At 36.8% G+C, this 18389-nt stretch overlaps 1 protein-coding gene across 1 annotated transcript; it reads right to left on the bottom strand.

Moving 5' to 3' along the window:
- Positions 1-1432: 1432 nt before the first annotated feature.
- Positions 1433-17922, bottom strand: LOC107215759 (programmed cell death 1 ligand 2). The gene is made up of 7 exons (XM_015652128.2): positions 17831-17922; positions 11380-11448; positions 9672-10034; positions 8312-8593; positions 6879-7019; positions 6071-6112; positions 1433-3925 (listed from the first exon to the last, which is right to left on the bottom strand). Exons 1-7 carry the CDS (start codon positions 17865-17867, stop codon positions 3843-3845), a joined length of 1017 nt encoding a protein of 338 aa, XP_015507614.1. The 5' UTR covers positions 17868-17922; the 3' UTR covers positions 1433-3842.
- Positions 17923-18389: the final 467 nt, after the last annotated feature.

The raw sequence follows: 18389 nt of genomic DNA, 5'->3' as shown, positions 1-18389 counted from the left end.
CAAACATAAAGAAAACCAAAGACTATGCATGGATGCTAGATATATTGCTTCTGCTCAATAAATTTTCAGCTGTCTTGCTCTCTCAGTTTTCTTACCAGTCTGAGGCAGATCTAGGACTGAAGTATTCTGGGGATTTACAGAAATACCGCTCAGCAGTTACAACTTATATTAACTGGGAAGTTCTTTGAGCTCACAATGCTTCATCTGACTTTATTATTATCACAAGCATTCTGTGTCCCTCTTGTAAAAAAACAAAAAACAACTGTTGACCTTCTCCTGTTCCCTATTCTCACCAATAGCTTCTCCTTTCTCAGCAACTTTCTCAAGTTTCTACATCTATTCGCTGATAGCTAGCCTCTGTTTTGCCAGATTTGCATAGTTAAGACTGACAGTTATCTATTTTACTTCTGTAAAAAATATGCTCATCATATCACCTGAAAAAATGTTGATTTCATACACAAATAGTGTTGTCCAGAAGCACAGAAATCCTTTTGCTAGCAATGTTGTGATTAGAACCCCCAATTTCTGACTAGATTAAATTCCCCACCTCACTGGTGAAAGCCCCACCTTCACCAGCTGAGATTCAGGTAATCTCTCACCCTGCTGCTTGAAAAACATGTGTAAGGACTGAGCTTAAACCCACTCTGCAAATTTCTGCTGCATCATTCCTTATGTAAGGTGGTTTTTAACACAGACTTCGCATGAAAGAAGTTTCGCTTCTCACTTGGAAAAGCCCTTTAAGGAAATGTGCTTGTGAGTAAACAAACATTAGCTGCTGAAAAAACATAATGAAAATAAAACCAATAGTAGTTCTTTAAAGTCAGCTTTTAACAATATTTGCACAATGCACTTATCTGTTTCAGCTACTTTTTACCATATGGCTGCATATGGAGTTTGAGTGAAATATTACCAAGCTCTCGCTATAAAAAAGTATTACAGAGCATGCTTGACAACATGGTGAGGAAAACCAGGATATCTTCTTGAACCAGATCATAGTAATTGATCTGGGGCTGTACTTTTGGACCACATGTTCAACAGAGTAAAAGAAAAGTCAGATAATTACAGAGGATATGGAAGCTAATTTGAGCAACAAATTTACAGTCAAAGGTCATTTTGGATTAGAAGGGGGTTGCTTAGTTGATCCCCATCCCCACAGAAAGAAAATACAAGCTTGAAGTTAGACTTATTTCTGTAACAGTGACCCTTTACTTTATAGAGGTTGTTTGTAAAACCTTTCTCTGTAACTATTTTGAGGATTAGGTAGATATCTGTTTTGATGGGAAACAGTATGGTTTTAACATAGTTGAAAAAAATGTATGGAGATGAATAGAGGCGGTACATATCAGAAAGGGTAACAGAATCTTCTCATTTAAGGCATCCTTTCTGCCACTCAAAGATGCCAGATGAGAGTACAAGTTTTAAAGTCAAACTCTAAAAACACCTAATAGTTTTATTAGGTCTAAGAACACCAGCTCCAAACTCAGTGTAAAGTTCAAAACATACAGAACACAAACTCTTCAAACATTTTGCAGGCAGTTTATCTGTGCCTGAAAATTCACTTCAGCTGTTTGCAGATAACAGCGTGTAAAACAGTAGGTGAAGCAGAAAGAACAGAGATTCATCATATCACACACATATCATATGCTCAATGGTTTACAGTAAAAGACAAGCTTTGCATTAATTCATACACATATATAGACTGGCCAAGCTGCTGACAAGCTAACTTTCACATACTCAGATGTGTAAGTCAGCTTCATAAGCATCCAGCAAGAGCTCGTGAAAATAGAAACTCATGAGCCAAAATACATTTCTAGGTATTCTTACAGTTATTGCAGTAAACAGTGCTATTGTTCCATTCATAATGAAATGGAGTGGATAGAGGATAGGAGTGTTGTGGAAAACTGGAAAACTGCCTCTGCCTAGGGATGCCAGGTGAAACCTTTCAGTGTACAATCCAGTAGGAGGGAAAGCAAGGTAGTGTTTGCCATGCTTGTAAAATGGTCAGGAAATGCTACCCACACTTGTTCTTTGCTGCCCACACCAAGGCAGCATTTACTCACCAGTAAAAGAAAATGACAGAATGTCTTCCATTTCAGTAAGGAAAAATAGTATCACCATAATCTAATTGCAAAGACTGCGGTGTACTATTTATGTTCATACACATAAATTCAGTTTTAATTACTCCCATTTCATTTTCATAAGGAAAAAATAGACAGAAAAATGCAAAATTAACTCTTTGCAGGAGCACAGTGGGTTAGATTTCACCATGGCTGACAGAAGGGCTCATAGTTCCCAGCAGAGTACAAATCTGAAACAGAGAAATTGCTCGACATTATGCACTGACCCTTAAATATTGCTAAATGGTGCAAGCCAGGGCAGTTCTCAAGCTGCTATTCCATATTAAGCTAACCAATGCTTCAAGAAGCTGCCTCTAATTCTCTGACATCTGCCTGATTTGCCGTGTCAGCAAGGACATAGGACATACCAAGCCTAGTGTGGATTTGTCTCAGCTGAATCCAGTGGCTACAAAGGGTAATTAAAGGTGCAATACATAGATACTAAAGTACAGATTATTTTTCTCTTCCATGAGTAAAATCAATGTTAGTCTTTTTAAAATCACTTGTCCTGGTGAAACAAGAGAGGATGACTGCTGATGTTCTGGTCTCCTAGCAGCACTGTAGGTCCACCTTTTGCTGGAATAAATCACTGCAAAGTGACACTGGAGAAGCAGCTCCCATCCAAATTAAGAGCAAGTGCTGTGAAAAAAGCTTAAAGCAGTGGAACTCTTTTAGGAGCAAGATCATGACAGAAGTAGCTTCCATGTGAACACCTTTCTTCAGTCTTGTTACATCTATCTTAGTAGAAAACACAACTTACCAAAGCCACCAGTCTTCCAAAACAGTATGTCAAATCTTACCCAGTGCCCTTGCTTCACTGTCTCATGACTGTCTAAGAGGCAAAGTTGTTTCATTTTGGATGTTTTTTCCAAATCTGGCATTCCAGTACTAGGAAGTAAAGCAGCCTGGCATGGAAAAGGCTCTGAACAAAGGCTCTGAACAAAGGCAAAATTATTGTTTAAAAATAACCAATGCAGAAACCTGTCTGAGCTTCACTTGCGCTTTGAAATTTGTCCTAAAGAAAATTCTGTTGAATAATCAGTTCACATTTGAAACTTCATACTGTCATGTGGCATAGCATCACAGTTCATGTTTTTTTCCTACTTACTTGTGAGGTTTTATACAGACATGAAAATTCTCCACTGCAATATAATGTTGATTTATTGCTGGATTGTTGGTTTTTTTCTGCCATTTGATTCAATTTCAACCTCTTATTGCTCTTGTGATATGAAATATCTTTTAGATGTTGCCATGATCATGGGTACTTGTGGTAATATCCAATTTAATGTGTTAGAAATTTTGGAAATGGGATATGGGCATGTAATGGTGTTTCCACCTGAAAGATAATTGACATAAGATAGCATTTACAGCTTTTATACAAATTCCACAAGATGTTTGAATCCAAGCACCATTCCTGAGACTGAAACAGTTAATAAAAGCATTCTTAAACAAAAGTCCCTTGAGCAACAGTAAGTCCAAAAGTCAAGTGTTACAAAGGCACTCGACCTCTCCACAGTGGTGGTAAACCACACTTCATGACAGCATAGTTCTCAGTAACTTCAAGAAGGTATGGTATTTGAGGAGGCATAGCTTTCCATCGCTGCAGTGCAAATACATCCCCATGAGTTCACTGTTTATCCCAAGACTAAAGTGCTGTAATTTTCTTTTGACGTCCCCAAAACAGATAGAAAAAGTGCACATTATGGCACATAAGATGAAGAGTTTTCACAGACCCACAGTTCCACTGTCTCTTGAAGCTGTGACAGTTGACAAGTATAAAGCCTCAGTCTGAGAGCTAAAATCATCACCTTAAAGAAAGAAAATGCAATAGTATTAGTTTAAAAATCTGCAGTGATTTAAGAAAATAAAAGGGCTGATTTTAAAAACTGAGTGGTAAAAAGTGAAAGCTCAGTCTTCTGGATCATGCTGGTGTTACAGTGGTTCCTTAAAGCTGTCATAATTTACAAGAACATCTGCTGCAATCTTTTCTGAGGAAAAGATTATCTCTTTTATCTGTAGTCCAAATTCTGAATTTTCTATTATAACGAAACTATCACTCACTATATCACTTATATATAAGTGATATAAATACCACTTATATTCAGCCATATAAATGAAATTAATATTATAAATTCAGCTATCACTGAATTTATATTCAGCCATATAAATGAAATAACAAAACTGAAATCTTTTTAAAGAGCACCCGTGGTAATGATTGTTAGTAAATACGTGCATATGATTAAAAGTGTGCAGAACTGGGATTTCAGTGATTAGTTTAAATGTCGTGCATATTCTGTTACAGCTTGAGCTGTAAGTTAAAACTGGTAACATTAACAATCCTTGTTCCTGTAATCAGGACTGTATGGGTCATTTCCAAGACACTGATAAAGTATCTGTGGCTTCTATGCTTCAGCTACCTACTCATGATGGAAAAAAGGTTCTTTCCAGGGTTTCTTAAAAATATCCAATGCTGAGAAATATAGATGTTTGTCATCTGACTTACTGCATGCTGCAAGTAAGATGAAGTTTTTTGTCATTAAAATGAAGAAGTAAAACCACAAACAGCAGCCTCGTCTCCTTTAATTTCTTCATTTCACTAAGTGCACAGAAGAGGCAACAAGGTGGAAAAATTATACAAAAGTAATACAAAAAGCCAGGGCAAGCCAAGCTATGCTCAGACAATATGCACTGGAATTGTGTCCGGACATGCACCAACGCTGTCCTCCAAAATGCTGCTTGCCTTGAGCTTGTGTTCATTAATGCATGGCATGATGCCACTAAAGTTTCACATTGTCACTTGAAAAATAAGAATGAGACTTTGACTGCAGCAAGGCTTCTGGAAGGTAAAAGTGTCTTTCTGAAAGAGTTATTTTAACTGTAGTATCTACTGATGGCAGTGGATCAAACAGTTACAGTTAAGATTCAAACATGACAACCTGAGGCAATTTGTGAATCAGTGGATTCATGCCCACTTCATTCAATCTAGCTTTCACCTACAAAATTTATTTTTAAGGTGGCAACTTCTTAATGTATTTTTTTACAAGTGAGAAAGGTGGGTGGATTCTCAAAAAACTCCTGTCCTTGGAAAAGCCCTGAATTGTCTCTGTGTTCACTTGGTTAGCTACATCATGGTATTACTCCGTTTGTGCTCCTTGGTGGCCTCAGGGCTGACCTCAATATGCTATGTGAGGATCTGCAGGGACACCAAGGAATTATGGTCGAACCAAGTAGATCTGAACCTAACACTGGCCCCAGCCTCTCTCCTCACAATGCATTAACCTGTCAAGCTTTTATCTATAGGTAACAAAACTTATTTATTTAAGTAGGTGTATTAAGACTTCTCTTGTCATATCAATTTATAGTTTTCTATGGTGGTTTTTTTTTTTCTTTTTTCAGTTCAATTTTAGTACAGAACAGTTAGATGCATCCTGACAGTTTTTTAAGTATTTTCTTCCCTCTGAAATGTAAAAAATCCTGGATGTCTAGGCAAGACAGATTCTCATAAGACAAAAAGTAGCCTAGGAGATGACATAATATTCTAGATAAATGAGGTATCATTTTATTTGTTATTAAAACCCGTAGCCTGATCCAAAGTATAACAGACTATATCCACAGTAAAAAACTCGATGCTTTCCAAAACAACCAGATTTCTGAGTATTCTTCTCAGCCAAAACTACCAAAACCCCATTTAATATATGGAGGTATGTGCTGAGCTATGTATGAAAGCTGTATCTCAGTGAAAGGCAACCAATATTTATAAATTTTTATTGCCCAAGAGAAAGCCAACTTTAGAAACTGCATTCTTAAAATAACTCATAAGAATTTAAACTGAAAACTACTCTCTGTATCACTGTAATATTATTTAGGTTGCAATCTTCATATTTTTTTTCAGATTTTAAATGTAAGAAAGAAAAATCTGTAAATGTAAATTTAAAGAATCGGCTATGACTTACTGTTCTCATCCTTTGCATTAGGGTTCAGTTTTCTTTTCCTGTCTGTTAAAGTAAATACATGCAAGTTTAGCTTAAACATTTCTAGATTTGAAAGAAACAATACAATTCAACAAACCTTTAGATTAAGCTGAGCTGCAAGCAGTTAAGTTTATTATTAAATCATATCAAATAAATAAACTTCTCTACACTTATTTTCTTTTTCAAAACTTTAATCGAATTCTGAAGTCATAATATTAAGACTCTCTTTTCATTACTATAAATATATTTGTCTGGTTTACTGGATTCTGTTCATGCGCAAGAAAATACTAGAATAATATTCTGTTTGCTTTATTACTTTTGCACTACTGCACAGGCAAACAAGGAAAGAAATACTAGGATAGTCCTGTATTGCACCATTTTAGTTATATTGCCATAATGGAGTTGAAAAATAAAAATTCTGTATATTGGAGGCCACAATGTCTTCATAGCTGTGAAGAAAACACCATTCAAGCTGTGCTTTTACAGGTGCTCCTTACCCAAAGCAAAGTTTGTTTTTACTCTGTACAGAATACTGACTGGTCAGTTTTAAAAATGTATATTTCCATACACTATGTCTCACAGAGTATAATACAGTGAGGCAAATAAAACCCATCTCAAATTATCCAAGATTTCATTTTCTACCCTCTTGTCATCTAGAAATAAAAAGTAACTCTAGACACACTTACAAGTCCTGTAAGTGTGTCTAGAGTTACTCAAATTTCCTAAAGGTTGTTCACAGGAAAAAAATAAAGAAATAGTGAGAAGTTTCACTATCTGAAGTAAAATGTACCTTTTTTGGGTTGCTCATTCTTGAATGATTTTCTCTTCTGAAATGTTATTAGTGCAGAGAGAAGGACAGCTACAGTCACACATATGGGGATGATTAAAGAGATCAGGATTTTTTGTCCACTATACTGTGTACTCGTTAAAGCTGTCAAAAACATGAAAGGAAAATAAATTTATCACTTAGAAAACAGACATTTTTTATCAAGTTATCAGCTCTGTTTCTCTGAAGTCTTGCTCTGATTGAACAAAGTATTTTTAAAATTTATCAGCAGAGTGGTTTACACTCATTTTATGAATAATTTGTTCTGAAACATTACTGTAAAAAGCCTTACAAAAACAAGTCAAATAATTTGTAAGGCATTTGATCTGGCACCATTGTATTGGCCTTTGAAATATTTTTATATACTGATGAGACCCCCTCTCAGTCTTATCCAAACTAAACAGTGTCTCTGCATAAGAGAGATGCATCTTCCTCGTGGCTATCGCTGAACCCTCTCCAGTACCTCCTTCCCTCTAATGTCCTGAGGATCCCAGAACTGGGCACAGCACTCCAGATGTGGCCTCACTACTGCTGAGTAAAGAGGTAGGGTCATCTACCTTGACATGCTGGCAATGCTCTTCCTAATGCACCCCAGGATACTATTAGCTTTCTTGGCTGGCTCATGGAGAGCTTTTTGTCTGCCAGGACTCCCAGGTCCTTTGCAGAACCACTTTGCAGAGGTCAGACCCCAGCCTGTGCTGGCATGTGAAGCACTTTCTCCCCAGGTGCAGTACCTTACACTCAGTTCAACCTTATTAAGTTTCTCTCTGCCCAACCCTTCAGCTGATCAAGGTCTATGGAATAGCAGCAGAGCCTTCAAGTGAATCAGACAGTACCCCCAGTTTAGTGTCACCAGCAAACCCGTGGAGGGTGCTTTTGATTCCTTTGTCTGGGTTCTTGATAAATGGAATAAGCCTGGACCTAGTATTGATCCTTGGGGAATGCCAATGGCAGGCTTCCATCTTAATTCAATTCCTCTGATCACAATCTTCTATGCTTTGTCATTTAACCAGTTCTTGGTCCTGTTCATCTAACCCACATTTCCTGAGCTTACCCATGAGGGTATTATGGGAAAAAGCCCTGCTGAAGTCAAGGTAGACAACTAGCTAGAACAACAGAACAAAAACTAGGAGACTATCAGGGAGCATACCCATGCAGCTGAAAAGATTCCCTCTGTACTGACAGGAAAATAATGAAAGCTACCCTAAAATTAAAACATATAGAAAAATACAGACTGGTTTGTTGGACTGGAAGCTGGGACTTCAAATACATAAATAATACTGACTTATTCAGTTTCCCAAGAATCAATATTAGACTGATTTCTAGGACTGAACTCCAGTGGTGGACCATGATGCACGTATGAGCACTGTTGTGTACAAGTTCAAGGTCATACAAACCTAAAGTGGAAATGTAAGCTGAAGTTTCTCCATTCAGTTCTTTATTCCAGAAGACACAGGTGTAGTTCTCACTCATGTTTGGTTTGATTGTGAGGATGCTGGTGACATTGTAGAGGCCATCTGCAGTCAGTGTATAGGTGGTATTTGCAGGTCCACTGAGATTGAAGTTCTCATTTTGCCAGAAAACCTCTGCCAGAGGAAAGCCTTCTGACTGGCACATAAAAACAAATGTGTCTTCACCTGGTATTCTCATTACTTGAGTGTTTATTCTCTTGTAAGATGCTGCATAAGAAGTTGTTGAGTGAAATTGTTGTATGCAATGATAGTCATTTTCCCACTTCACTTTCCCTGCTTTCCTTTAATGCTATGTATTGTCTCTGGGTATATCTGTGGGACGGACGCTTATTTAAAATTATGAAGGATATTTTGTAGAACAATGCAAACTTGTTTCTTCCATCCTTACCATGCCTACAGCAAAAGAACATGCTCCGGTACTTTTTACAGGACAGCAGTTGACACTAAATTTATAATTTATTAAGACAGAGGAGACAAGTGGAATCTTATTGGACCCTTATTTTCACTTTTAAAATATGCCACTTCCAGGAAGACTGATTTTCATGTGTGTTTTAGTATAGCTTATAAACAGTGCAATATTTTCATCATAGTAGAACAAAATTGACTTTTCAGAGGAACTAATGTGGGTCTTAAGAATGTCTATTTTTGCATTTGATAAAGACTGTTATTTAAATATCTGTGTGGGAAACTAATGCTGCCTTGCATCACACAAACACACAATTAGTGGGAAACACCAGAAGTGTTTTCAAAGATCTGGTCTGTCATGCTGTCCAGTAACATAGTAATAAAGCAACCTTTATTACTAATACCCACTTGGCTTCAATGAACACAGAAAATCACATGTCCTTGCTCTGGGAGCTGCAGTCACTTGGGGAATCCTAGCCACTTGGGTAGTTGTAGCAGGGTTCATAAGTACATCGAGGCATCTCTGAGAAACTTTTCGGAATAGCCAGAGGGTGACCCAACAAGGCAGGGGATCAAAGGAGAGGAGGGAGGTGGTGACACTGGAGAAGAGGTTGTAGAAAGAAGGGGAAAGGAAGAAGGATGGAAAGAGAACGGATGCTGTCCCTCCCTGACACTGGGTGCTCCTGGAGGAGCTCAGCTGTTGAACAAAAGGCTAGCCACCTCTAAGACAACTGCTTTGCTTCAGCTGGGCACGGAGAACAAAGTTTTGGTGAGACAACTAGCAACAAATTGCTTCAGATTAAATAATTTCTATGAATTTGTAGGAATTAAGTAGAGACTTCTCAATGAGTGTACATTTACATTTAATTTAACCACTCACCTTTTACTTCCAAAGTAATGTACTTGTAGTCCACTCCCTGGTACTCAATGAGACAAAGGTATGATCCTGCATCTGTGATCTTCACATTGGTGATCTGAAGGATGGCTCGTCCCAACTTCAGTTCACGGTGCAGAAGTGATGCTCTTCCTATGTAATCGGGATGTTGAGATGGATGGAGTACCTTCCCATTACGCAATGTGTACACTTCTTTTGATTTCAACCAGCCCTGCCTTTTCTGCTCCCAAAGAACAGTCAGAAGTCCTAGATCTATGGAGCCATTCACAGGGAATCTGCATTCCATGGTCACATTGCTCCCATACTCCGCAGTGTAGAGCTGTTGAGGAACTTCAACTGTAAGTAAAGCTATGTGAGGAAAAGAGAACAGTTCAGTTAGTTTCATCATATGTTCTAATTTTCTTTAAATGTGGGCAAAATTGTGTCAGATACTTTATACAGATAGTCAGAAGTATATGGTTACTGATTTGACTAAAAGTTTTAAGCAGTTTTTGTTCATATTCACACTAATATTTTTACCATATAGTAATTATAGCAAATAATCTGTATTCTGTACTGATTACAGAATCTGAAAGATGAGGGCAAAATGACCTAGTTTGGGGTTTTGTGGGTTTTTTTCACATTTTATGAGTAACTTAAGGCGAGGCCAGTGGTTACACAGGGACCATTTTTATCAGACTATGATATGTTCTCTTACATGTCCTAAGCCTGTAGTAAAACCAACAATTAATTGTGGAAATTGTACATCTAATTTCATTATCCTTTACAAAAAGACAGATCAGTATTACTCCTGTGAAACAGAGTTGCACTGAATAAACCTGTATAGTTCAGAATTGCTATGTAGCAATTACACTCTCCACAAACCTGGAACTGTTAGTATCAATTGATGTCATACATTTTCTCAGATACATGCAACAATATTACAGAAAATACATCAAAATAATCTTAGCCATACACCCAATCTGAAATTAATATTGTTATGAATATGTTGCCTCTTTAAAGTGTACTTGATATGGCAGTGTTATTTATAATAAATCATCCAATATACCTTGTTACTACTATCTTGTTACTGCATATCGGATGTACCATATATTGGTAGACAATTAAGGATTCTACAAGGAGTACTTGGAAGTGTTGGTAGCTATATTCCAAAGAGAAGTCCATGCAACTGCTCATGTATTCTTTTTATTGTATGTGTCTCTGAAATACTTACAGGGAAACCTTAGCATTGCTAGGTTCCCCTTAGCAATGTTTGTTTATTCATTCTAATACAACTGTAACAGGGGAAAAAATTATGTGAAAGGTGCCAAGCTCCTTCTGGGTTTTAGCCAAGCTGTTCTTCTACAGACATGGACAGGGGAACATAAGTGATTTTACTTCACTCTGGCTCACACTGAGATTGTTATATTTCCCAGTGGGCATTGGTTGCTTTGGTCATCATCCCTCTCGCAGCCATGCCACTGGTGCTGGACACCTCAGCTGCTGATACACAATATGTTAAAGAAGCCTGACTCTGGAAAGTGATGGACACGTGTCCTGTGCTCAGACAGTGCCAGTGCCTTCTATAAGATGGAAAGTAAAGGCTCCAAACATTACAGACCATTTATACAAGTATCGCTGGAGGTGCTGAAGCCCACATACTAAAAGCTGCACTGGTTCTGCTAGTAGAATTGAAAGGCACTTTTTCCCTTACCTGAAACCATGGAGAACTGTGTTTCCAGCAACAGTATTGTGAGGATCTGGAACATTTTCTCAGGTAGAACTGAAATAAAAGTAGGATTGTGTTAGAACTTGCAACACCTGAGGCAGATTAGAGCTATGCTAGCCTTGAAAACGCATCACAGCTCATAAACAGCAAAACCTAGGCTACCAGCAGAAACAAGGAAAATCCTTACTAGAGCAACTCATGCACACACAAAGAATATGAAGCAATGGCAATGGAACAGTGGCAATAAAGAGAAGTGAAACATTTCCATGACTTCACTGGTGACATTTTCAGGATTTGTAGTTTGCAAGCAGTTTTAAATAGTCTGAAAGGGAATTGCAACTTTGATTGAAAATCTCTCTATGCAGGAGAGATTAATGAACAAAAACAAGCAGATTTTTAAACTGTCTGCACTAACAAATGTCCAGTTTACAAGATTTTTAACCCTGCTTTTGTTTCAACTCTGTTCTGCATGGGGTATTTTGCAGTTTCTTATTGCCTTAAACCTAAAGACCAGAAAATACCTGGCAGTGGAAATCTCAGAATGGATAAATTGAAGTTTGCTTCAGAAAGGATTAGAATAAAGGGTTACTGCTGCTATTCGTTCACTTTACATATGGCAATGTCTGACATGTACAAATTGCCTTGTATTACTGAAAGTAAACCAACAATACATTTTGCAATAATGCAAAAGAAGAAAGTACGGTTTTAGAAAGAGTGTATTTGTGTTCCAGTAGCAAGCAAACTGTCATATATTTTTCATACTATTTTATACAGATGAACATAACTAAAAGGAGAAAAACCCCAAACAACAAAAACATCAGGGGCAAAATTTATAACAAAGCTAATGAGAGAAGAAGAAGAATTACTTCTGTCTAAATCTTTCTGACTAAATCTTGCTAACATGCAGTATAATCTGAAAACAGAACAGTGAATAAGATCCAGAAATAAACTACAAGGAAGTAAAGAAGTGAAGGAGCAATTTTAGACTTCCTCAGAGTTAGACTTACTGGAGGAGGGGTTTAATTTTACTTCCCTATTATTTTGTGGGCTCAGCTTGAAACATTCTGGTTCCAGTTTTCTCAGGTGCAGCATTTCTCTCATTGCTTCTACCCTTGAGCTTTCAGTATCTTGGAACATGAGGCTCAAACTTTAGCAAATTAGCAGCCAAAATTATGGGACTTTTTCTGGAAATTCAGACCTTAATCATATGATATCACAAATAATGGTTGATATGCAAACTACTGTTTTGTAATGTAGTAGATGTATGAAGTCTGTAAATGAAAGCTAGTTACCTTTATCAGAGGACTGAATCTATCACTACTTAATGTGTGATGAATCATAATTACTATGGCTGTGTGAGAAAGGAGCTAATAAGCATTATCAGTATCTCTATTTTCCAGATGCAGAAGTAAAGATGGTTTCTATATTTACCATCCTCAGTCTCCTGCTATGCTCACTTTGCCACACAGCTTACCTAGAAGAAGATGGACATAAGGGGAAGAACTGGATGGAGAATGAAACAATATTTCACATCAATGTTTGGGTCCCTGGATCAACCTTATGTGAGACATTTTAGGTATTCTGCTCTCTTTTTATAGTTCAGAGTACATTGAGAATGCAGAGCATGTTTACTTTATAATGCAGGGAATAGAATTTTTAAAAATACACTTATTACTGACAATAAAAATAAAAGGATGTACAATCAAAGCCCCAGCAGATGATTATTAAATATCAAGTCAAGCTTGCCTGACCAGAGGGATTAGTTTTAGAACAGCAATACACATAATATAAATGCACAAAAAAAAATCAAATATGTATTTATTTAATAAAATAAATTAAAGTTAAATATTAAACTTGTGATACAGAAAGCAGTCATAGAATGCTTATGAGAATCAGGAAGGATCTGTATTAGAAAGATCAAAGACCTATTAGCATAGATGTGTATTAGAAACATTAAGGATTTGTCAGCAAGGGTCTGTGTTAGAAGGCATCCTTCTTTATTTCCATAATCTCGCTAGCAGACGTCAAGTTGTGCAATCTCAGTGCAATCTACCTATGCAACTTCATCATGTGGCTCTGACATACTTCCATAGAGAAGTCTGCACCAGCATCTGGAATGTGATTTCTTTTGAGCTTGCACTACTAACCATTCATGAAGTTACAGAATAACCCTCATGTTCTCCCTGCTTTTCATAAAACACTTGTCATGCCCTGCTCTTCAGTAGTCCTTCCACACAACTATCCTAAGTCATCCTAAGCTTATGCACAGCACTGTCTTTTGTTTTTCTGTTAAGCAAAAGGCCACTTCTAAAATGTATTAATCATATGCCTGTTACAAATTCACAGGGATAAAAGAAGGAACGCTTCCATAAAAATAAGCACTTAATGCTTATTGCAGCATAGCAAGGAAATGAAAATGGATGTCTGAGAATAGTAAGGAATAACATGACATTTCAAGAGCAATTCAGGTGCTATCAGTGAATTGATTTCCCAGACCAACCTGCAGAAGAAAAAGCAAGGGCTCTGCAATTATGAGAGTTAAGTTAAAAAAACCTTGGATAATTGAGGTGGTAAAAAGCATCACATCAAACATCTAAAGATCATAATGGCTTTTTATGAGTTGTAATACTTTCAATGGAGGTGTAGGGCCAAAACAAAATGTTCGAACTGGATCAATAAAAACAAAAGTATGACTATGATCAGGGAAAATGAGGAATATAACCTTATCTTTTTGTACAGCTTTTTTGCTTTCCTGAAAATACAAAGTTGAATCCCATACTTGACTTCATTGGCCCACAAGTAACATATTCTGGTAAATTTTCATAGTGAATGGGGACTGAAATCCAGGTGGCCATGATAATAAATTGCTAAAATTCCACCAAAGATCAAAATGCTACTAAGTGTTGTTTTTCTTCTCTTAATTCATTCATTTGGTTATGCCTGTGACTTTAGTCCTGGTCCCAGTTCATGTATACAGAGAGTTTATAACACTTGTCTCAAAAAAGGGGTAATTTTTGCCTTTACTTAACATAAAATCTAAAGTGAATATCCAAAATCCTTCTTGTAAGGAGTGAGAAAGATATTTCTTGTTCCTTTGGAAATTTTAGACTCATTATTCCCATTTTAAACTGTACAAGCTCTATGCTCCATGCAACAATATTATTCCATTTTCAACATGGTGTATAGACTTCATTCCATTCTACATTCAGAGATGAAAAGGTGCTTATCTTGACAAGGCTGGGTGTTACAAGAATGCTTTCAGGAACTTAAACTAGTGGCAAAATATGAACATGAATCTGCTAGATGCTTAAACTGTGGAGCTCTTGAGCAAAAGTTGGGGTAGTTTGTTTAAGTAGCTGTGCTTTGTATAGACCTCTTTGCTATGTGTTTATTGTTATTTACTGGATCCTGTTTTCAGAAAACACTCATGTGAACCACAGTGGGTTAGCAATCTTATGACCAATCTGGTCATAAGAGTTAGGATTGATTTGGCATTAGTGACAACTCTCACAATGTTGATAATTTAAAGTTTATAGGAAGTATTTTAAGCAAATGAACATGAAGATCACAGAATATTTTGCAGTCTACTCCTTCCTAATAAAGAGTGAAACCCACATATGAGTAATGTAAATTAAATCCTATTCATTTCATTCATGAAAGGTCATAATGCTTTTCTTAAATAAAAGAAGCATCTTAGTATGAGATTCTCTGGAAGTACCTTTAATTACTGCCCTTGGTGTGATTGCTCTTGCACATGGCAGGGGGGTTGGAGTAGATGGCCTTTAAAGGTTCCTTCCAACTCAAATCATTCTGTGGTTCTGTAGTCCTGTGATAATTCCCAATACAAATTTAAAAAAAGATGCTGACCAAAGTCCTTATGCTGTCCATTAAACAAAACAACCAGAGGTACAGTCACAGATTCTGGGGCCTTGTAGTCTAATAAATAATGGAAAGCCCTTTCCTGGAAACATTGTTTCAGCTACTAAAATATTTGTATTCCAGCAAATGGATGATTTAGAACAGTAAACACATTTAATGTCTGCATAATGAAACGTAGCAGCATTAAGCAAGGAGAGTTTTGTAGAACAATGTCTTCCACCAGAATAATCAGAACAGTTCGAAAAGCTAAACAAGCTTCCAAGCACACTGGCTTTCCTCCAGGTTTAAAGCAGGAGTCAAATCAACACAGAAGTTCACAATAATCACTCAGATTTCATTCTGGAAGATGAAAGTATTAAAGGACTAAGGAAGGGGTACTTGGTCCTTTTATAGAAAGCTTAATGGCTATGGTAGACAGACCCTTCTTTGAATTGTATTTCCCTGCAGACCAAGGTATCCCACTTATGATGTGATCCTGCTTGGTTTTAGCAGGTATCACACAAGTGTTCTTTCAAGGAACATAACTATATATAAGGAAATTAACTCCATGGCTGGGAGCTGCACAGTTGGCCTGTGTCCACTTCCACATGAACTGTCCCATACATTTTAGCAAACAAGGTGTTGCAAGTGATCTTACATCCTGAGACATCTTGAGCTGGTAGTCTTTGTTATGGATTTGAAACACCAATATTGCAATTGATCTATCCACTCCTGCATTCAATGTTTTTACTCTGCTGCTCAGACTCTGCAACATTACTGAGCTGAGATCAGCTCAGACTATGCTTTTCCTAATCCCTCTCCTTCTACACTCTATTTTATTGTACTGCAAAACTAGAACCTGTACTAAGCACAGAACAGTGTCTTCTGGAAATTACTTCAAATGACAAACTCATCTGAATCAAAAGCAAACAAGCTATGTTAACAGGCATCTGGCTTGGCTCTGTTTGACTCTCCCTGCATGAAATGAAGTTTTATTGTTCCCTTAGTTAGGAAAGAGACTATTTTCTCATGCACCTATGTACACAGCAAAAGATTATATGGTCTCAATCACAGTTTTGTCTCTTTCTGTTGCTGAAACTCCCCTGCCTTCTGTGCATTCTGCAATGGAAGCAAGCTTTTTACAACAATTTCCTTCTAACACTCCCATGTGCAGAAAAACAAAACCTTTTGACATCCTCATAAAATGGCTCAACTGATTTTTGCTTTCAGTGAAGGATCCAGTTTAAAAAAAAGAAACAAACAAAAAATTAAAGAAAAAAAGTTTAAAAATCCTAGGTCAGAAAATAAACAACAGAATAAACAAAAAAACAGGGATTAGATCCTGATACAAACTACAGCTATTCCATATCTCACAAAAAAAGTACTTTGTTTCTACTTCAGGAAATTCATAATAAACCCTAACCATGCATATAAAATTTGTTGGAAGGCCAGATCTCTAGCCTCAATATATTCTGTGGACATAATCTCTTGTTCTCATTCTCTCTAATCACCCTTATCCATATACAATCTCACCTGCTGTTCTTCCTCTGTCTTTTGCACACCTGTTGCCGTCTCTTGTTGCCCACCTCACCACACAGGCAATTTATTGTTGGGACAATTGCTTTGTTCCTGATGTTTACCTGTGACAGCCTATTTGCATCATTTCAGTCTGCTCGCCATCTCACTTCATCTTTCAGATGAAAAGACATAATTTCTCACTTCATCCTTTGCTCACACTATCTCTGAATTGTCACTTTCCCTGCATTATTTGTCATCTGTTGATTATTTTCCACAAAAAACAAGCTTTTTGTTCCATAACAAATACAATCATTCTAATATGGATGCAATTTTTTTTTTCTCTAGATACTAGGATAGAATTTGGATGAAATTTTGTTACATTTAAAAAGTGGTTGTATATTATAGAACCTTTCAGAGCCTTTCAGCTCTTAGCAACATTAATGAATACAGGCTAAAACTCTGACATGATACACTGTGAATTTTCTTTCATATCTCCAGTTTCTAAAGAAATATTTCTCAGAGAGGCACAAGAACTTCTCTTTATAGCCTGTGCTTTTTCTGGGGTGTAGAAGGTAAAAGTCTCCAGACTTGCTGTACAATCAAAACAATCTATTGTCTGCAATAGTTAGTAACTATTAGTACTATTAGTACTAACTACACTATTGGTGTGTTAGTAGGGTGTTAGTAACAATTAAAAGAAAGTGAACAGGAATATATAAATACGAATATATACAGAGGGTTTTTTCTCCCTGAAGTTCAGGATGAAATATTTACTAAGAACTACATTGCTCACCAGCACCACTTCTCTGCCTTTGCCTGTGATAGAAGGTAGAGCTGCAAGGCAGTTTCAGCTTCTAAAAATATCAGGGTTAGAAATTATATGGACCTGTGTTTTAGGATCTGGAACTTATCCAGTCCTTCATTCAGAATCAGAGTCTGTATCCCAGTAAAAATTTAAAAATAAACGTAAGTAAATCTTAAGAATCTAGGAAAAAACTTGCAATACATCAGTCAGAAATACAGGACATATCAACATGCTTTTTATCAGTGTTATACTCACATCGGATCTTTATGCAGGTCATTGCAATCTGATTCATGTAACAGCAAAGATTTTCAAAGCTCTATCCTATTTGCACAATAGCAGAAACTACCCAACTCTTATAGTTACAGTGTATAACATGCACCAATAGCACAGCTTGTAGGCCGATCTTATTCAGGCTTTATGTCATAAGGAAACTGACTATGTTGGAAGCTTACTCCTCTGCATTACTGAGAATGTGCATGCATCCAAAAAATATATATAAAGCATTCTGCAAAATTTATGTACTCAAATTTTGCTTTTGATTTTACCCGTGATTTTTCAGCGGTTTTATAACCATTTAAAGCAGTGTACAACATTGGCATCTGAACTTGCATTTGCTAGGACTGTTCTACATCCATGAAACTATCGAGTTACATTTTCTTAGCTTTCATCAGATTAATTTTACAAGAATTCATCAAGCAATTACCTAATATTTGCAGAACCCATTTCATCTTAATTTTCATCTAAAGGGATGTTATTACAAAAAAAAAAGTCACTATGAGCCTAGTAAAACACTCCAGTGAGACTGTGAATTTCC

This window comes from Parus major, chromosome Z (assembly GCF_001522545.3).
Source record: "Parus major isolate Abel chromosome Z, Parus_major1.1, whole genome shotgun sequence".
Classification (NCBI taxonomy): domain Eukaryota; kingdom Metazoa; phylum Chordata; class Aves; order Passeriformes; family Paridae; genus Parus; species Parus major.
The sequence above is the reverse complement of the archived record's forward strand: the minus strand, read 5'-3'. Positions and strand labels throughout refer to the sequence as shown.